Source organism: Rhipicephalus sanguineus, chromosome 11, assembly GCF_013339695.2.
Source record: "Rhipicephalus sanguineus isolate Rsan-2018 chromosome 11, BIME_Rsan_1.4, whole genome shotgun sequence".
Classification (NCBI taxonomy): domain Eukaryota; kingdom Metazoa; phylum Arthropoda; class Arachnida; order Ixodida; family Ixodidae; genus Rhipicephalus; species Rhipicephalus sanguineus.
This window is the reverse complement of record NC_051186.1, coordinates 4,302,672-4,324,207: the sequence shown is the minus strand read 5'-3', so window position 1 is coordinate 4,324,207 and position 21,536 is coordinate 4,302,672. Positions and strand designations below refer to the sequence as shown.

The 21,536-nt window shown below is 48.1% G+C and overlaps 1 protein-coding gene across 1 annotated transcript in view; it reads right to left on the bottom strand.

Annotated features, from left to right (window-relative positions):
- Nucleotides 1–21,536, bottom strand: part of LOC119373628 (glutamate receptor ionotropic, delta-2) — a 46,954-nt gene that overhangs the window by 11,200 nt on the left and 14,218 nt on the right. The window contains exons 5-11 of the mRNA XM_049410838.1: nt 21,180–21,342; nt 19,563–19,672; nt 7,376–7,460; nt 5,971–6,121; nt 5,841–5,851; nt 4,702–4,834; nt 2,359–2,588 (exon numbers count right to left, since the gene is read on the bottom strand). Coding sequence (XP_049266795.1) covers nt 2,359–2,588; nt 4,702–4,834; nt 5,841–5,851; nt 5,971–6,121; nt 7,376–7,460; nt 19,563–19,672; nt 21,180–21,342 — 883 coding nt within the window. The remainder of the gene's footprint in view (nt 1–2,358; nt 2,589–4,701; nt 4,835–5,840; nt 5,852–5,970; nt 6,122–7,375; nt 7,461–19,562; nt 19,673–21,179; nt 21,343–21,536) is intronic.

Here is a 21,536-nt window from a genome sequence, read left to right as displayed (position 1 = left end):
CATAATTTTTGTGAAGCCGGGAAACACCCACTCTGCCATTATTCGTCTTTCTGCGGATAAGCGAGACACCCCCTACACATCTGTAAGGCATCATGTGCACGTCTGTTGACGCTTCATGTGGCTGGTGACGATGAATAATTACGGTTGTCCACTTCGTAGTGGGTGGGAAGCTTTAAACCACACACTCGTTGCGCAATTAGCATTGTGTGACGCCTGCTTCTTATTTTACTCTTCTGTCACGCTATATTACAGGCCGCGAGATCGACCTATAGGTGGCACCAGCGTCACTGCGTTAGTGTGGAGAGGCGGTCGGAGGCGCGTATACAAATGTACACAGCGGCGCTTCGTTGTCAGCAGTTTGAGCCGATTGTCGCCGAATAAAATGCGTTGATTGCTGCTTAATGGTAATATATACAATCCTCATTGTTGAATTGATGCACAAAGATTATCCAACGTTCCTATTACTAGTGAGAGAAGCGCAATCTGCAGATGAAACGGGTGCTCGCCCTGGATGACAGTCTGCGCTTACGCACTATATATATATATATATATATATATATATATATATATATATATATATATATATATATATATATATATATATATATATATATATATATATATAAGAGTTTAGCACAGAGCTTTCATCGATTGATTACATGACGACAGTGATGCAACAAAGGTCGGGTTATTTTGTGGAATACGTGTCTTTTTCTTTCAAAATAATAATGTACGCTGCCTTCCATCAATTTATAACAACTCCACGCAAACGCTCAAGATAATGAGAGAAAAAAAGGATGAGGTTTTGCGTGAAATTATACGACATAAATGTAAGGCACGCCGTCGAGCTAAGAACACGGGTGGTTCTGCATAAATATCGCCCCAAGTTCAAATTGCGCGCGGCAACACCGTTTTATCACTGCCGTGTCATTCCATTGCCTGTGTTTTTTGAGAGACAGTTTGAGTACCGAAGTCTGAGACTTCACTCGATAGAAATATTTCGCTGTAGTGGGACCACGACCGTAAAATAAAAGGACATCTTAAGCTCAACTAAAGCCCGTCATGAACTGGGGTGCCGCAGTTATACACCTAACAACAATGCGAATGTGCATGAGCCTCGTTTTTGTTTACCACGGAGTCTCTAAAACGCTGCATTCACACACGACTGAATGCTCCTCATGTCTGGGACTGTGCCAAGCGCACTTTACGATGTCCTTGAACCAGCAAGCGGCATCAGCGCTGAAATTATTCTGGCGAACGAAAAGTACGACACCAATACACGGCCCTCTCGAAAGTCGCACTCACTGGTCTTATTACAATGTGCATGCAGCCGAGCAAGCCCATTTGCTTCTGTACACAATGTTAGGTATACGTACGGGCAGTTAAAATCGCGCTAACATAACAGAACAAACCGCCCTTTGAGAATGTGCAGGACGTGCGCGCACATGCAAACACGACGCGGCTAGAAGACGACGCAGGGTGCAATCCACACTAGGCGCGCTTCAGCCAGTAGCCGCCAGGCGGCGACTCCGCTCGATCTCGCGGCCAATATTACACATGTTAATGCGATTCCTTGCCCGACATGACGCCTGTATAGGGTCTTTTTGCAAAGGAGTTTCAAGCACCGGCGTGGCTCTGTGCATTTCGATAAAACGAGACACACATTCGCGAAAGTAATCGCGAACATGTCTGACTTCCACATCGGCATTGTGAAAGGCCGTTCGGGTTTGTGAGGCAATAAAGAAAAAAAGAACCAGCGTGGCTCTGTGGTAAAATACTCGACTGACACGCAGGGGGCCCGGGTTTAAATCCCATCCGATCCTGCATATTTTTTATTTATTTCATTTTTTATTATATCGCGCGAAAGTTGTTACGGACATCGGCGGTGGTGGCGGCGGCGGCTGCGGCGGCGGCTGCGGCGGACAACTACCCCCACTGCCGTAGTGATTTGATAAGAGCTTTCGCTGAGTATGATGAGCTAAACATGCACATCGAACACTGTTTCCTCAGAATTTCCTGCCAGCACAAAAAGGCTTGATGAAACACGAAGAAAGCCAATTCTTTCAGTTGTACAATTTTACAGTGTCATAAGCCATTCCTGTCACGCCGTCTGCATTTTCAATGGAGGCAACAATGCTCGAGGCCCGTTGGAAGAGGGGAAGGGGACAGGGAAGTGGGGGAGGGGAAAGTGGGAGAGGAGGTGTGTGGAGAGGGTTCGCGCATGCACAGTAGGGGTGGTCACGCTGCACACCACCACCGGATTGAACTGCGCCATAAGATGCTTCGCATCTAAAACCGGCTGCTCGCGCGGTCTGGCTAGACGTGGCCGCGGCTGTAAACTAAAAGGCTTCAGGATACCTTAATGTACTCGATGAAGATGGTCCTGCTGTGAGTGCAGACACGCACTTCGCGCCTGGCCAGCGCTTTTTCCAAGGCGTCGAGGTTGTTGATCCAAGTGTCGTGCACGGCCACGCTCATGATGGCCACAAGGCGGCCGCTGTACAGTGTTGTCAACACCGTCACAAACAGCCACCACGGACCGAGAAAGACGCGGTATCCGGCGCTCGCATGCTCTTCTTCCCACGGGTCTGAAGGAGAGCAAAGCACACGTTACAACAACCCACACAGGGACAGCATCACGATGGGCACGTCTCAGTCTGTGTCTACTTAAGTTTTTGTGGGTCAACTTCATTGCTACGAGCGCGTGTGTCGTGGGGAACGAAGTATTATGTTTGCGCCAGCAATACGACAGCCAGCTCGCAGCAAGCAATCGAGCAAACAAAATGTACACATACGCCCACACGCCCCCACTAATGAGATAAGACATGGTTCGCCTGAAGTGCGCCAGTACCATAGATGTGGTCCTCAATAAGCAACAGCCTAACAGACAATGGGCCTATCTGAGCGCGCTTTGCGGGCATGCACTTACCCCCACCTTGTTTACAACTTGGCTCCGTCATATGGCGCTGCCGGACAGAAAAGTCGCCGCTCGTGCACGCTAGTTAAAGATTTGGGTGGCTCTACATACCCCGCAGGCGGAATAGAACGCCTTCAAGAATGCCCTGCGTGCAACAAGCTCATGCGTATTCCTCATTCGTATTCAGACGCTTGCATAGGTCGGCAAAAAATGTGGAGCTCACTCAGACTCACTCATGAAAAATATTTTGCCCTTAGGGCTCACTCGGACACAGACTCACCAAAGCTTTCCACAACCGCACTCACAAGGACTCATACTCACTAAAATTCTTTTCAACCGGACTCAATATCACCAAATATTACTCACTCGGACTCACTCAGGCTCAGACTCCCGGCTCAATCCGTGTCTCAGTGAGCCTGAGTGAGTCGACTAACGAGTGAGTTGGCCGACCTCTGGACGCTTGACGCCTTCCCACGACACTGATGCGCCCACGAATCACTTCGTTCATGCATGCTGAGGCGGTCAGATGCTCTGCTAACTTTGACAACGCTGAGGGAATGCTGTTGAATTACCGTTAGAGCACTCGAGTTGACGATGATAATAGGCGTGAACCACCCTTCGCTACATTTTTTTCTTCTTTTGTCGATCATTGAACCGAATGCCGTGGTAATCCATGATTTCTTCTTAAAGTATGGAATTTCATCTCCTGACGACTCCCTCCCCCGAGGCGTGGGAAAGTGTACTCCGCAGTACGGGCCTCGAAGTGCAGCTCCGGGCCATACAAGCAGCCGAGGAGGTGGCAGCCAAGCACGGCCTGACCGCCATCCCTCTCTAAAAATATTTTCACTTCAATAAAGTTGCTTCTCTCCTTTCTCACTCTCTCGAAAACACGGGACAAAAAAAAATAAATGCGACACACACAACCGCTAGCTTCCAACTGAATTTTTGTGTTTCGGACACACAGTTATAATGATAACCGTCGCGCGCCTGCGCCCCTCCACATTCCACGAATAGCGACACTCTAAAGTGATATCTACTCAACTGAAAAGATAAAGGCGTCGTTTATATTTAAAACTAAAAACACGTACAGAATATTTCATCTCTCAATATCATATGCTCCACGTAGATAGCCCAACTCTTTCTTAGACAGGCAATAGACGGCACACTGATACATTCAAGATGTAATAATAATATAATTGCTGGGGTTTAAGGTAGCAAAACCACGATACGATTATGAGAGACGCCGTAGTGGATGGAGGGCTCACGAAATTTCGACCACTTGGGGTTCCTTAACGTGCACCTAAATATAAGTACACCGGCCTCAAGCATTTTCGCCTCCATCGAAAATGCGGCCGGCGCGGCCGGGATTCGATCCCAAGACCTTCGGGTCAGCAGTCGAGCACCATAAACACTTTGACCACCGTGGCGGGTAGCATTGGAGATCCTACATTGGCCATTTTTGCCGCTTCCGTTATCTCTGTTGTTTTTTGGTCGGCATGAGTGTAGAGCACTGCATACTTTTCAAATTCAGGCGTACATCCACAACTTCGGCAATGCGTGAACACGTGGTTCTGTAAACAGTAGTGGCGCACGCGAGCGATTACCATTATAAGTATGTATCCCAACAAAAGCAATTCAGTAGGAAGTTAGCCTAGTGTATGTCGCGTTCTTTTCGTCCACTGTTTCAGAAGCCTTTTTGTGCTAAGAAGAAATCATCGATTTCCTGCTAGCCCGAAAAAGCACATTACAGTGGTAAGGTTTCCAAGGCAGCGCCAAACACTTACTCTGTCGGCTGAGTGTAGAAATAAGAAACCAGAAGTCGGGCGTATGGCGACGCGGTCTGCTGGCGGGGCTCCAGCGCAAGCAGAAGAGAAAAGCGGTTGACGTCGCCACAGCGATCACTAGGAGGGTCCAGATCTGCGTTGAACGAGGACACGATCATCACCAACACAGACTTGGCGCGCCAGTTGTCTCTTGCATACTTGTCGTCCTAGTTTTTCTTGTTAAACCGGTTCAACGTACCCATGAAGATGAGCAACTGACAGCACGCTTACGTATACATACTTCTCTGTTTCTCTAATTGTTCCCGTTTTTACCGTAGTGGGTAATCTCGCTACCTTTCAGCGCTGCTAAGCCGCCGCGGTGCAGGTACACCGCCGCAGCATCCCCACACTGCCGTCGTAGTTACGAGTGCTTACGCAATTTAACCTTCTTCCGAGCGTACGTGTTCAACCACGTGGGTGATACGCGGCTTTTAAGCGCGAGGTATTGTGTTCAAATGTCACCCCCGGCAACGCTTCCTTTCCTTCAGTGGGACATGTTCCGAAGGTCGAAGGCTCGAGCCCCAACACACCTGGTAAGTCGTGGGTTCGAGGTGCTTTTCACTACAACCTACCACCCTGTTTTCTTTTCTCGTGCCCTTCGTAAACTTTCCCTTCTCTCTTTCCTAACGAGCGCGTTTTCCCGGGTCGACTTAATGTCTTGAGGTAGCACGCGGAGGTTTATTCATCAGCTACAACCTCGATCAAAGATCACGTGCCATGTGGCTCCCTGTGGCGGTGAGTATTTCACACGCTTCGCCAAGGCTACTAGTGGCGCTGGCTAACATTCCCATGGATTACACGCACAGAAATACCCAAAAAAGTGGACAGGGAAGCGCCTTCACTTATAGCTCAATTGGTAGAGCGTGTGACACATACTTTGAAGGTTTTAGGTTCGGATCGCACCTGTGGAAAGCTACTTTTTCTTATGCTTTATTTCATTTCCGTTTACGTCGTAATCATTCAAAAGTACAGTTGAGAACAGCAAATAATATCCCCTGCGCTTTCTGGGCTTAATTGTCTGCTGTAATAATTTGGTTCTGTCCCCCATGCATTTCATATGGAGCACTATGCAGGCTTTCGACAAAGACAAGTCCACTTACCGAAACGCTGGCTGCAATGATATTCTGTGTTCAACGATTTACTTCTAGCATCCATCTACCTTTGATCTTCTGTCTTGTTTGACTCACAAGATGTTGTACGTCAGCTTGGGCCTTTATACTTACGTCCCACTGAAAGGCTTGATGATGGCCATGGCGAATGGAATGACCGTGGGCGCCCTCGTGGCGTAGCTGAGGACGTCGTACAGCACTGGGTAGAGGTACGAGATAACCTCCGTGCGCTGCCGGGTGAAGCTGATCTCACTGAGCGCAAGGTGGCTTTTCTGAGAAAGGCGCAGGCCACATGCGCAAAACAAAAAGGCTTACTTGGATAAACGAAACGAAAGCCTCATACTCTAAAGTAGAGGAATTAGCTGCAACAAAATCCAATGGAACACATTCGTTATCTGAGAAAGTAAGTTAAATGCAAACTAACATTCAGTTTTACAGCAAAGATCTATATAACTAGGTCATTCGTAACCATGCGAACAGTTACGCTCAACAGAAAACATCTCTCTAGCAAATCTGTGCCACGGAAATGAGACAAACCCCAATACACAGTTCAAAAAATTAAGAAATAAGTAAAGAAACAAGCAAACAAATAAATTAGTCATTGAATAAATCAAAACATACGGTAGCAAATAAATAAACAAACATAAATAAGCCAATAAACAAAGAAGTAAAAAATAAGAACACTGACAAAAACGTAACGCGGCCCTAATGCAAGTCTTTGGAGTCTGAGAGTAGTACTCGCACTGACTGTGTTGGCAAGCTTCTGATTACCTTTCAAGGTACTATTTCACTGCCTCCGAGATCGGTACGACCGTGCCTTGATTTCATGTAATGAAGTCACCGCACCTGTGTGACTTTATAGAAGCGTCACATATATTGGACCCATGTGACGTCATGGCAACGTCACATGTCACCTTCCTGTACTATCCTTCATTGTTCCTAGCTTCATTGTACCTTCCTTCCTGTGCCTTCATTCATTGTTGGCTGGACATGAACGCATGACCGTCGTTCTTGCCTGTAGCAACTGAAGTGTTGTGTTGCTAACCACGTGGATAAGGGCCATTTCACCGTCATGGAGGAAGGAAGCAGTTAGGAGAGAGCATTGCGCGATACGAAAGAAAGAGAGAGAGACAAAGAAAGAAAGAAAGAAAGAAGAAAGAAGAAAAGAGAAAGAAAGAAAGAAGAAGAAAAAGAAAGAAAGAAAGAAGAGAAAAAGAAAGAAGAAAGAAAAGAAAGAAAGAAAAGAAGAAATAGAAATACAGTAGTACGTCAGGCACGCACACGCCACTTGCCCCCACTTTCCCGATACTGCAAGGGACTCCTCTATTTTTTTCTCGAACCGCTTTTCTTGACATTCGTCACTACTTTTACCACAGATAGATAGATAGATAGATAGATAGATAGATAGATAGATAGATAGATAGATAGATAGATAGATAGATAGATAGATAGATAGATAGATAGATAGATAGATAGATAGATAGATAGATAGATAGATAGATAGATAGATAGACTGTGCCACTCACCCTGTACAGGACGTCCCCGATTAAGCCTGTCCAGGCATCGTTCTTCAGAGCTCCGTATTCGAGACTATCGATATTCAGCGTGTACCTGCGCACAGATACATGCGTGAACTGGGCGTTTCACTACTACATGAGTGCTCATTATGGCAAGCTGTATATGTCCAGGGCAAACCGTCGGTGCGCGAGTAAAAACGTATGTGCCACATCAATTGGGCGGTCCCCACAACTGACCACTGCTCAGCTAAAAATGAAGACGAAAACACACCGACGGCCACTGCCAACGCATTTGCCACACAAATTGGGCAAACCACACTACTAAAATCACCGGCGCATTAAAAATGAAGAGGTGACCACAAGTATGCGCAAACACCAATTAAGATCGGGCACAAAACACCAATCACATGCGGCAAGCAATACAAAACGACGCATGTGGCAAAAAAAAAAGAGAACGCGGCAAAATGCACCTGCTGCTCAAATGGCTTCCCAAGATAGCCCGAGAAACGCCAAGTGCATGCGGCAAGCCAGACAAGACGAGGCAATGTCGCGGCAAGAAGACGCACGCTGCTCAAATGAAAAATTTTAAAGCAGCGTGCGCTGAATACATAAGGGACTTTCAGGAAAGACATTTAGGATTTAGCTCCGGGATGTGCCATCGGATATAGTTTGAAATTCCGTGACACATTTGCGTAGTATGCTAAACAGAACTGCAGATTGGGCTTACTTGGTGAGATCCATTGGTGTTATAGCACGACAAATGTAGGCAAGCGCCTGTACTGCATGTTGTCTTCTCTTCTGTTTAAGTTTGCCGCGCTACGACCACAATGCTGAACAGCTTCGCAGGTTATCCGCGTTCCCAATGTGAAATGGCTGCTCAATTGTGCACGAACTCCATCGCTACATGGCACGAGCGACATAATTGATTTTTACGCTTTTAATTTGATGCCTAGGCAAGTCGTACGGTGTTCAAATTTAAGAGCGTGCAGCTTATATACTTTTGTGTTAGCTTCCTTTTTACCGGCTAGGAAATGCGTTATTGTGTACTGTTTCGCACTACACGCTCATTCCCGTACTGCGAATTGCCGGAATGATGTCGCCTATTTTATGTACAAACCCAGGCAGCACGCCGCCATTGGACCGATCTCGGCCCAACGTCGGCAAATGACGGCAGCAATATTGGCCCCACGTCGGCAAATCACGCTCGCGCTACTTTCACCCGCATCGGCCCGACGTCGGCTAGCCGCCTTTGGGCCCATGCGGGCTTGCCGGCTTCGGGCCGACGTGGGCTAGCCAGCGTCGGTCCGAGACGGGCCTGCCGTTATTCAGCCGATGATGGCAAGCCGTCATTGGGCCTTTGTATGCTAGCCGATGCTGGCGCGGTGTCGGCCCCGCCGACGTCGGGTAGCCGCCGGCGTGACCGTTTACACCCGTTATTATGTTTTAGCAGTGGTGGCTTATCGTGCGTTAAGTACGGTAGTACTGTACCGTCGTGGTCGGCACGTTTATATGGAGACACCGGCGGTAGTTGCTCGATGCGTAAAGTAACTTGATCAGGCAGGCTGATACATGTGTTATAAAGTAAAATGGTTGCGTGCCGACCACGGCAGTTCGGTATTACTGTGGTTACTGTACTGTAAGTCAGCAGCGCTAAAATAGACTATTCGCGGCCCAACGACATTCATCGACTGCCGTTGGTGCCATATTCGAAAAATGCTTCCTAATTAGAACGACTGCTCCACTGATGTCTTAGTGTGCGATTAAGACCCACAATTCTGTCGAACCGTGCAAGGCCGAGAACGAAAGTCAATATTGTCTCTAACACAACTAAATTGATGAAAGGCCTGCTGCACCAACTACGCATGCGTCTGAGAAATTAAGGAGCAACACATTTGCAAGGTGATAAACAGAAATTTATTCAGAGATATGAACACACGCCAGCAGTTCCGGAATAATTATGCCATAAAGGAATATCTAAACATCTATAGATACCGTAGCCAACATCTAAAACAACCCCACAGCCACCGTATTCCTCAAAAAAAGCGGGACAATCCTAATCGAGAATGGGATCAGGCGCAAAATCATAGGCGTGAGCGGGGTTCCCCTTCAGAGGGGGTGGGGGGGGGGGGGAAGGTTCATCGCGGTGCCCCCCTCCTCCCTATTAAGTCAATGTGTTTGGCAGACCTTGCGCCCACCTCTTCTTAGGTGACTACGGGGGCCGGCCGCCCCCCTGCCCCACTGTGCGCACGCCTACGCGAAGAGTTACAATCTCTTCAACGTTATGCGCGGCACATTCACTATAAATATTGAAAGAACTTGGACGGGCAAATATAGGAATAAGGATTAGCGAAGAATATCTTAGCTACTTGCGTTTTGTGGACGTTATCGCGCTTTTCAGTAACGACGGTGCCGAATCACGAACAAAATTCTAAAGGTGTAAACGAACGCAGCATTAAAGTAGGATTAAATACGGACCCGAAGAAACGAAAAATAATGTTAGGCGGCTTGCCGAAAAAGCGAGATTAAGAGTGGCAACTAGAATAGAAGATTGTGTATACGCGTGAGCTAACTACGAGCAGAGGAGCACCCCCCCCCCCCCCCCGTTTATTAAGTTCACCAAGGAATGGTAGGCATTCGCAACACATGACTGGCAATTAAATTAGCGTTATCCTTTAAGCGGGAATTGCAATTTTTCAGTGATATCTTAAGGGCCAAAAAGATGGATAAACTGCTGCGCGCGACGCGAGAAACATTGCGAGCGGTACCACAAGATCCCATGAACTCTACATCTAAACGAGATAGACACGCACGCATTTCTAATCTAAAGGTAAGATTGTAACAGAAAGGAATCGTGCATAAAAACCACTCACGTGTGCCCGTTGGATCGCTAAAAACACGGGCGAATAAAAAATGCAAGCGCACCATATCAGAATACACAAAACACGATGGTTAATAGAGAATACGCGATAAGAAAAGAACAAAAATCTGATGACACGTAACAGTACTGGTTCAACACGGAAGCAGGGGGCCACTGGTTTCTCGCTGCGGTGATCTCTGCCGAAAACAATGCCGGAATGCTGCCGCGTATCCGTCTCGTGCACGATTTTGACTTTCCACCACACATGTCCACACACCGCACTTGAAGAATTCTGCTGGTCGGAGTGAAAAAAAAAACCTGCTCCCGCAGCTACGATTGTCCCTCCGTCTGGACGGCTACCCTACCCTGCCTGGTCAAGCGAGTTTCGCGACAATGGCGCTGAACGAAGGGAAGGGAGGGAGGGGGTGTAGAGGTTGAAGAAGACAAAAAAAATGCGAATTTTCCTTCTTGAAAGCACGGCTCAGCCTACCACAATGGTGTGCGATCCCCCCAACATGTCTATGGGCATGCCGTTTGAGAAAGGCGTTCGTCGAATTTTCAATGCATCACTTGTTGCCACATGTCGCTACATGAAAACTTTGCGTACACCACGTTGTAGCCGCATTTTTCATCGTATTTCACGTGCCATAATAATAATCTTATGCGACTGTTTCTGAAAGCACGTGGGAAGCAATCGTTGAGCGAGATTTTTAGTTGAAAAAGATATGTATGTCACAAAATGGACGGCAACGAAGTGCAAATACGAACTGACAAACACCTGGCAAACACGTGTTTGTCAGTTCGTTAAAGATGGTCAGCCGGCTAGTTGATTTAGAAACATTCAAACGACAAAACGTGTCTTCACTTCGCCCGGTATTTCTTGCACCATACCTATTTTTCTCAAGTAATGAACCAACTAGCTCAGCAACACGCCTTGCTGAGCTTTTTACTATTTTCATAAATTATGTGACATCCCTGAAGCAAATGCGCTTGTTACGCTTCACCCAAACACGCGCGTGAGTAAATATGTGTAAACACAGAGATCGGAAACTGTCCGTGTAGTATATGAGCGCTGGCGCCACACATTCAGCGGCTGAAAGGATATAGCGCTATAAATATGATGACAGGCTCGATTTATGCACAGAATTAGTATTCACATAAAACTTCTTCCGCTAAAAGCATTCGTGCGGGAATGTTTGGGTGAATTTTGATGCTGGATACATTAGTGAAGTCGGCCGACCAGTGGCAAAAACATTTACGAAACAGAAGTACTTCGAATTTGGCGCATGAAGTTATTGGTATATGCTATAACGTTTCAACATTTTTGATAGCGTTGAACAACTGGTCAATGAAGTGGCCATCTAATTTCAGTCAGTTATTCTTCTAAAGACCACCTTTTTTTGGTAGAAAAGTGACTGTGCTAGTGATAGTTGTTAGTCATTGTCATAGCAGAAACTCATAAGATAATGCAAGCTATTCAGTCGGCGATACTTCGCGCACCGAGTCGTACGTGCGGCGCTAGCACGGTACAATATTTGAACTTTGCTATTTGTGCTAGTACAGCAATCCATGTAGCGGTATTCTACAGCTTAAGCTACAAATATTCAAGCGCCTAACGCTCTATTGCATTACGATTGTATCCTAGGCGGGCGAGCTGCCGGGCTTCTTCAGCGGGCTAAAGGTAGAGCGCAACGTCGAGGTTATTCTCGTCACTGACAGCCGGCAACACGGCGTCCAGCGTCGTTGGGGGGCGTCCGTGAACTAGTTTGAACGGCGTCATATGTGCGCCGTTTCTTACACTGCCGTGTTAACTTCAGGTTATGTGCGGAAGATATTATGGCGTCCCATGTCATGTGTTCGACGTACAGTACATTGCCAGAATGTCGGCGAGGGTTTCATTTAGCCGCTCGGTGAGGCCATTCGCCTGCGGGTGATGTCCGTCGGTGACTTGTGTGGCTATATTTCAAGATGGTTTGCGTTAGCTCTGCCGTAAAACCCGTACCCCTGTCGGTGACGAGGAGTTTCGGAGCGCCGCGACGCAGGAGGACGTTCTCAACAGGGCATGTATAACTGTCTGAAGGGAAACAAGAAAGTTCCAACATCGTCGATAAGCCATCGGCTCCGCCGATGTCAGCTGAAGCACGGCAGAATGACGGCATGCTCGGCCCAATGTTGCCGGTGAAAACCATCGGCTCGGCCGATGTCGGCGAAAGTACGGCAGTACGGCGGCTAACTCGGCCCAATGTTGCCGGTGAAAGCCATCGGCTAAGCCGATATCGGCGGAAGAACAGCAAAACGCCGGCAAACTCGGCCCAGTGTTGCCGGTGAAAGAAATCGGCTAAGCCGATATCGGCGGGATGACGGCAGAAGGCCGTATAACTCGGCCCAATGTTGCCGGTGAAAGACCAACATCGGCTGAGAGGCGGCAAGATCGGCCCAATTTTGCCGGCAATAGTCAACGGCTCCGCCGATATCGGCGCCAGGCTGGCAATGCTGGCCCGAGGTGGGGCCGCGCACAGCCGCCGTAAAACCAATATCGGCCCGACGTCGTGTGCTGCCTGGGAAGGATCTTGTTTGTAATCTTAATGTACGCCAGACGCGAACGTTACTGCATACTCTGCAATGTCCGCGAGCACGAGTGATCGCGTTGATTCTACGATTACCGTCCACAATACCCCCAAACTTGATTTCACAGACACAAAAACGTGACATTGCAAAATTTAATTCAAACCTGCAAAGACAACATGGACGTGGTATAATATCACTAAACACAAAGAAAGCCACATGGTCCATTATACATTCGTCTAGGACGACTCGAAGGCGTAACGCGAATATTCACCGGCGTCCCGCGTCGGCGTCTCGAGTTGGCGTCCGAAGTGATAAGTGATGTAAAAAAATCATCATCACGTGATTATGTCACCATACGACGTCACCATGATGTGATAGATCATCAACAATTGTGACGTCACTATGACGTCATAGTTATGTCATATGATGACGCCCTCACGTGCATCTTAGCTCAGTCAATGGTGGGCCCATCACGGAGGAAGTGCAAAACCGGGTGAGGCGCCTCCGATCTTGGAGGCAATGCAAAGCCACATCAGGTGCAGTAAGCTTTCGGAAGGTGGCGGCGCAGGAACTGAGAAGAAAAAGATCGCTTGCGCCTTCCTGTCGTCTTAGGTGCGTGCATAAGGGACCCTGTGAGTTTTTGGATGCGAAGTATCTCTTGCTCGGGGGTATGTCACGCGGCGTGGTAATCCACACGCGGCGTAGTAGTCCGCACTCACACTACGCATGCGCAACTCTCCTCCTTCCCTCTCTCCAGCAGCTGCGCGTTACTCTCCACTTCTCTACCAGCCCCTGCTTGCGCTTCTCCTGCGCTCTCGCTTCTGGCCTCACGGCGCATACGCTACTCTCCTCCTCTAGTCTCCTCTCCTTCAAATGGTAGAGCGCTGCGCGTTCAATCCAGCGCTCGCCTCGGTTGGCTCCACTGAAATGCGAGCTCGACATGCGGAAATTCTCTCCTGCGCAGCGCCGCGATGAGGGCCAGCGCATGCGCATCCCCTCCCCCCTCTCTCTCCTCTCCTACGCTGCCTCTCTCTCGCACGCCTGTCGACCGCGTTCCCCGCACGCCCTGTGAGAAATAATGGCCAGGCTAGAGGGAAGACACGACGCGCGTAGTGTTCCTCCTCGCGCTCCACGACGCGAGGTCGGTAGCATGCCCAGCGAACGCCAACGGAACGCCATCGTGCAATTGCTCCGGCTTCGCATCGCCTCATGGTCCCCTTTAGCGGGAGGTGGTGTAATTTTTTACTACTCACTGCCTTTATACTTACTTTTTATATAGCGGCAGAGATCTTAAGCTAACTAAAGAGATCCGTTACGTCAATAATTAAATACATCAACGTAATTAACATTTTTTTAGGGGAGAGAGGCGGTTGCGTCAGAAGAGAATTAATGTCCTTCCCGAAAAAAACCCTCAATGCCGCTTTTGAGTTTCGAAAAAGCGGCCTCTTTCATTTATTGCGAAGTAATGAAACTCGGCCAAATTCATTTCAAATTTAATACGACCAAATTGATGTCCAGGGCCCTCTTAAGGTGTCTGCCGCCACAATAAAAGTAATTATGAAGGCAGCGAGCAAACATCGCATTTTTCGCATTATTGAGGATTATCGGGAATATTTCTTGAAACACCCTGCATGGGGCACGTGTTGGTGTGCAGGTGGCGTCAGTCACTGTCCTGTCGCCTTTGTTTATTTTTCCAATCCCCTATTTCCCCACCCCAGCGCAGGGTAGCGTGCCGGATACTAGCGTCTGATTAACCTCGCTGCCTTCGTATGCTGGATGTTTTTCCTCCAGTACTTGCGTTTTGCTGGCCAATTGCTCTCGAGTGCGCCGTGATATATTGCCACGCCCGCTTCTTGTTTTATTTGATGTATTCGAGTTTGACCAGCAAAGACGGTTAGCAACGCTTGACGCTGACCGCGCCGCAGTGTTCGAGAAGCTTCGCGATTGTAGTAGATCACATTGTTAAGATTACGCGCAAGACGCGAACAGTTTAGATTTCGCAAGAGCTTGCGCGACCACGAGTGATAAAACTGGAAAGTTCGATGTGTGATGTGTAAAAGACGGCGCGCCCCAGCCATCAGCAGTTTTATCGACGGCCGACGCTTTGTTCGCAGCTATCAGGATACAGTGTGTATGACTGTAGTTTGACTCTTCGTTTCCCGGCCACAAGTTCGGCCAAATAAAACGTTTCATCTTGGACACACTGACTGCTACCTTCGTGGACGTCACGACCACGTGACAATATTAGGAGTTTGGAGGCGATGTTGGCTGCCTCGCGAAAATTGTGACCTCGCGCAGCACACTGCGCCTCCTCGTCACCCCAGAGGCCGGTATGCATGCGGAACCAGATAGTGACGCGTAGGTCCCTTCGAGGGTCACTTAAGCCTCACTTATTAGAGAAGACGTGTATTCGACTGTCAACAACAGCAGTTGATACTGAAGCGCATGCATCATTGGCGCACGGGCCGAAAAATGACGCTACGCTTTTTTTTTCTTGGCTGTCATAACATGGAATCTCAGTGAAGAAGTCGAAGACGTTATCTTTATTCTCAGTGAAGAACTCGGGACAACATACAGGCAAGCAGTTTTTTTCCGACGACGCATTTCAGCGCAGACGTGCCATAGGGCTGCTGTTTTATATCACCACAGCACATAAACAGTTACGTCATGCAAACGAGGTGTCGTACGCACAAACCCTATAGGTTACGTATTGTCAGTCGCGCTGCGGAACGATTCTTAAAACCTTTCAAACGCCATCTGTGAAGAACTGTCTGTAATGCGTCAAATCGATACAATGTTATTTCAAGGCACTCGATATTATATTTCAACAAAAGTAATGATGTAGTACGTTAATTTGTGTGTTAGAGTAATCATTCCTAATATTTTGTAATTATTTACATAATTGTTCTGAAGCCACTGATGCTGTGTTTTTGCATAAATAGAATTAAATCTTAGGCTTGAAATATAGTACAAATTCGTTTTCGGTTATGTCCATGTTGATCAAAGAAAAATTATACTTTTGATACGGCAACTCCTCCACCTTTGCACTCGCAGTAGTAGATGGCGATGGAGCCCTACGTTCAGCCGCCTCGGTTAGGCTAGCAAAGAGCGCCATAGCCGAGCAGGTCGCCAGAGCTTTAGTGTTGACCGACCCCTCGCACACCAGCGTCTTCACAGACTCCCGCGCCGCCATTCTGGCTTACGAAACCGGCAACATCACGCGTGAAGCAGCTCACATTTTACAAACACGAAAGCACACGGGCTCGCACTACCTCTCTTGGTTCCCTGCCCACATGGGCAAAGACGTCCACTCCCAACAACCCAACCTCAACAAAACGGCGCATGACCGAGCGCGAGAGCTCACCCGCCGCGACGATCAATCAGCCACCGAAGAGCTCGGCCCAGACATACAGTTTAACGACCCCTTAATAACCTTCCACGAAATCACCTCTCACTACCGCAACAACAGAAGCCAATACCCATTACCACACACAAAGCTCGAACGTGCACAAGCGGTAGCTTTTCGCATGCTACAAACGAGATAGTATCCGTCACTGGGCCGACTGAGCCATTACAACACAGACATCACTCCCCAATGCCCAGATTGCAGAGAACTTTATTGTTCACTCTCGCAGATGCTATGGCAATGTCCTGCGTACTTCAGGGACCTCTCACCAGTGAGTCCGACTGGGAAGAGGCACTCAGGAGCTCCGAGCTCCACCAACAACCCAAGGCAGTCCAGAGGGCCCAAGAACTGGCGGAACGCCATCACGTTCCCGCCCCGACTCGGGCGTCGCCTGCGGTAGCGGCTGCTAGGGTGTCCCCCTTGGATCCCCCGGTAGCCTAAACTCCTCAGGACCGATAAATAAAGTTCTTGACTGACTGACTGACGTGGGCTGCGGGAATCGGCACGTCGAACGACTCGTCTAATATGGTAGTGCCTTCAGCAAAGGGATCATATTGTCGCGGTGGAACGGGAACGAAAGACAATAACACCTTGAGACAGCCAAACAGCATGTTCAAATGAGCTGGACAGGAAAAACGTGTTCTTCGTCCTTGAATATCGACAGCGCACTACGGTGTCCGTTAAATCCCCCCATTGTCGTTGTCGTCCACATGTAGTATACACGCGTCATTTGTCTCTCCCTCCACGAGGATCGCCCCGATGCTAAATCAGACATGCAGTTCTTTTTAACAAAAAGTATCGCACAGTCACTCGCTGAAATATGGCTCCAAGCGCACTACATACACGAGTTCAGGACGGTGCTGGCTACCCCTCGTACAAAAGGGACTGTTGGGAACGACTTCGTAAGTGACATCACTCAGTCGTCGCAGTACTCGATGTGGTCCGAAATATCGCCTTAACAGCTTTTCGGATAGTCCTCGTTTCCCTATGGGCGTCCAAACCCATACTGTGTCGCCGACTTGGTAAACGACTGTCCTACGGTGAGCACTGCAGCGGCCTGCGCTGCAGTCTTGCTGCTGGCGGATCCGCAAGCGTGCAAGTTGCCTAGCTTCTTCCGCGCATTCCGTAAACACATCGGCGTCTGTGTCAATGTCGTCACGTTCGTGTGGTAACATCGCATCCAACATAGTCCGTACCTCCCGTCCGTGAACGAGGCTCAACGGAGTCATGCAAGTCGTTTCGTGCTTGGCCGTGTTGTACGCAAACGTGATACAAGGCAATACTTCGTCCTAATTTTTGTGTTCAACATCTACGTACATTGAAAGCATGTCTCCAATCGTTTTGTTCATGCGCTTTGTTAGTTCGTTCGTTTACGGGTGGTAGGCGGTGGTCTTACGATGAGTTAGTTCTTTCATTCAGCATCAAGATGTGATCCAAAAGAGCTCCCTTGGGGCAACTGTTACGGGCTGGCGTTGGCCATTGGTAAATGTAAGCGGCGCCTGGGAGAAAGTTCCTGCGAGGGGGTGAGCGTTGGAGCGAGGCCTCGCAACCGCCAACAGAAGCGATGCACGGGAGTTGCGATAGGTGCGTCCGTGCTAGATTAACGGCTCCCAGCAGGAGTGTTGAGAGTGTTGAGCATCAGGCAGGGTTGCGGTCTCTCATCTCCACCAGCGTCGCGGTGCAACGCGAACAAAAAACAATAAAAAATACAAAGGGAACAGTACACTGCAAAATAAAGCCCAATGAAGCCAAATTTATTACACAGGAGGTTCAATTCATACAAAGTTCAATATATCTTGCTCTTTCGTAGCTCCTAGTGGGTACAATTAGCAAAAACAAGTGGTGCACACAAATGTCTGCACAGCGTCTCAAAAGGTTAAGTCAACTTCGCCTACCTGCACACGTGTCATGCGAAAAAGCGCACAAAGAGTTGGAATGGACCACTAGATGTCGCGGAACAAAGCTCATTTTTTCACTACGTAAACATGCAAGCAGTGTATTTACATTTCATTATAATCTCCGATATCTAAAAGCTCTACTGGCAAGTATTCAGAGCAGTCTATGACGTTGCTGCGCCCCTTAGAAAGCGTAAATGAAAGCCTGCGCGCGCTTCAATTTCTTTGTATGAGGGAGTTCAATTCATTGTTAAGTCCTGACACATCGCTCAACGTAATGATTTGGGGCAGTGCGCTTGCCCCCAATCATCCCAAATCAGAACATTAACCTTAGGGAGAACTACCCTTCTTGTTTGAGATTTATGAATTTCAGACGAAACAACAGTTTGTGGCCAGTGGAAGCCTCGATATGAAGTTCTCGACTTATGTTAATTAAAGTGCACGTGTCCTGATGTTAAAGTGCTTATTTTCATTGGGCGTTGGAGCGTTATTGGGCATTATTTGGGCGTTATTTTCAAGTTTGCGATGGAGCTATAGACCACACGAAGGTCAAATTGCTCGCTGCAGCGGCCGCGTTTGCGAAAGGAGTGATCTGCTAGCTAGAAGAGCCTAAGTATGGGTTACTTGAACTAACAACTGTGACAGTTGGCACTCGTCCTATGTATACCTGTGCATTCTTTTCGTCACTCCTTCTTTCTGTTTGAGCAGCGCGCTGCAAATGTGGAGCTGTGACATTTGTTCGCAATCACCTTGTGTGTTTTGTTTTCCTGCGTCCTTTGTGTATGAGCAGCGCACAACAAGTTTCTAGCCGCTTGCCGTTCTTCGTGTGACATTGCAATTTCATGCTTTTGCATTCATTGCTTCGCAATTGAGGCGAAACTGTGACTTTTATTTCTTTGATACAACTTCCATTGCATTTCAATCGCAATATAGGATATCAGCTATTCCTCGGAGCTATCTGTGCTGCATACCTTCTGTCAGCATAATGTTTTGCACTCATGAAGCGCCTGTAAAAACTTTGGTGCATTGGCGGAAAGCGTCGCATACTCTCTTATACATTTGCCTAAGAAGACTATAATGCGAAAGCCGTCATTTTCTCCTCGGTCGATTATATTGATTCTCCTCTTTTGAAAGCTTTCTGCAACCAACGTGGTTCTGCACTGCCTCCGGGATCGGAGGCATTGGAAGCTCACTGCACCTCAAGCGGCTTTGCAGTGCCTCCGTGCACGGTCAACCTTTGACTAAGCTACAGCCTCGTGCGATGACGCCATAGTGACTTCATGACGATGTCATGATGGCTTCACAAGTTTTTACTACATGTCACGCCATGGTGACGTGATATGGTGGCGTCATCACACGATGCTTTTTTTTTGTGTCACTCTTCTTCACTTTTCGCTTTTTATGAGGCAATGAAGGCTTTCTCCTTAATAAACATTCGAAGTATTGAATTTCAACGAGGTAGTTACTAACGTGAAGTTGAGTCGCTGGCTGATGGCCTCGAGTAGGGATATTTCGACGCCCATCTGTGATATGAACTCGCCGTCGAGGCCGCGCTTGTCGACAACCACGTACGGAGTGTTCTGCGTCAAAGAGAAAGCCAACAGGGCTGACATCTCCCCGCTACATAAGGACCTCATTTGGTGAACATCGTGCGTTCCCAGTTAACGGCGGCTGGTACACGTCCGTGAGCAAGCTTAACAGACAGCATCTTCAAAAGGCATATTAGTGTGGCTGTCGTGGCTTTCGGTATCAGCTGAAAAGTCCCTGTCCTGAGTTCTTTCGCAGGCAGTGCCTTCTTTTCTTTGTTTATTCTTGCGCAGAACACTACAATGCGAGGAACCGAATAATAGCTATTCTAATTCATCGGCAAGAACACACTGAAGATTTACTGAACAGGCAAAGGCTGAAGTGCATTTTTTAATTTTTCAAGAGGGCTTATGTCTGGCAACAGCGTCGTAAATGAAAACTCTTACCGCTGTTTCCTTGCTCAAGCGTTTCCCTTCACCTTATTTTTGATACCTATCAATGATGCAGCTGTGTCAACTTCCTGCTACGCGCCACCTGCCTGCATGTGCGAACTGCTATTATGTGCACTTTATCCACGAATTTATAGAAGGGGAAGTAGGCGAGGACATTGGATCACTAGAACACAACCTTGCGTTTAAACAGCCGCGCAGAAGCGTGCCCGCATTAGCCTAGTGTGCTGGTCAGCGGCTCGCGTCAAACAGAAATGATGATCAGGATGCTTCTCTTTATTTCCATGTCCTTTTAACAGGGACAGCTACAAATAATTGCTGCAATGCGCTTTGCTCTTTTTCTGAGCTTATACTTGCGCATCCTGGTGAGGTCTTTCGTTCGCTTTGTAAAGGTATATATTGTGTTGATTTGATATTGCATGAGTATGCAAACCTTCACGAAATGTTTTTTTGCCTAAGTTTTCTGAGCGATATTTCGGACCGCTTCCTTGTGATATATATTTGGCAGCAGCTGTAAGTGCCTTCCATTATCTGCTGGTAAGATTTTGCCCTCTCCATTCATCAGCCAAAAAATCCTCTGCTTTCCCATTAGCCCCTACGGATGCGTGTAAACAAAACATATTCACTGCATTCAGGCCATCGTTGCATTCCTTTAAGCGTCGAGCGAGAGCAGCAGTGAACACAGTTGGCGTACTAACTTCAGTCCTCGACGAGTTATGCTAATCTTTTACCCGCATTTCGGGCTGTCATGAACAATTTCTACTCTCTTGCATATGTATATCTCCTTGGCCAGTTTCGCGAAATCATCTTGTGTACCAATGCGGTAGAAATATGTCCTGTCATCTATTTGGCTATGATACCATCAGCCGCTTAATCTCTACAAATGCTGTTCTAAATTCCTATCAAGAACGGGCGAGCTGGTAGCACCCACGGAGACCTGCGCCCATATAGGCAGAAACCGCTCACAATGCGCAGGCCGTAAGGGAAGAAACGTGCGGCGTACTCTGGACTGGACTGTGCTACCGCCAACTGCTGTAGCTGTGTGGCTGCTTACCCATAGCTGGCGCTGGCACATATTACGCGACCATTTGACAGTTTTGAGGTGGCTTACATTTATTACGCTGACGATTATGTGCGCGCCACTCAGACTCGGCAGGTACTCGAAGCTGTCATTCTTGCGCTGCATGAACCCGCAGTAGGTACAGGCGATGCGGGACTCGTTCGCCGCGTACAGCATCAACGTCGCGCCACCAGCTGCGCTGCTGTTCCACCGCCTGCGTGTCAACGAAGAAGGCGAGAAAAAATTGGCACACGAATCAATCATTAAACGCGTACTCCATTTCGCAAATCAGGTGCGACGCTCTGGAAGTTATGCGAGAAGTTCGGCCAAAAAAAATGCAAATTCCGCGCGTCTCGTGGTCGGTTTTCGCCGCTGTAAACGATCGCGATAGCCGGGCACGAGCTTCCG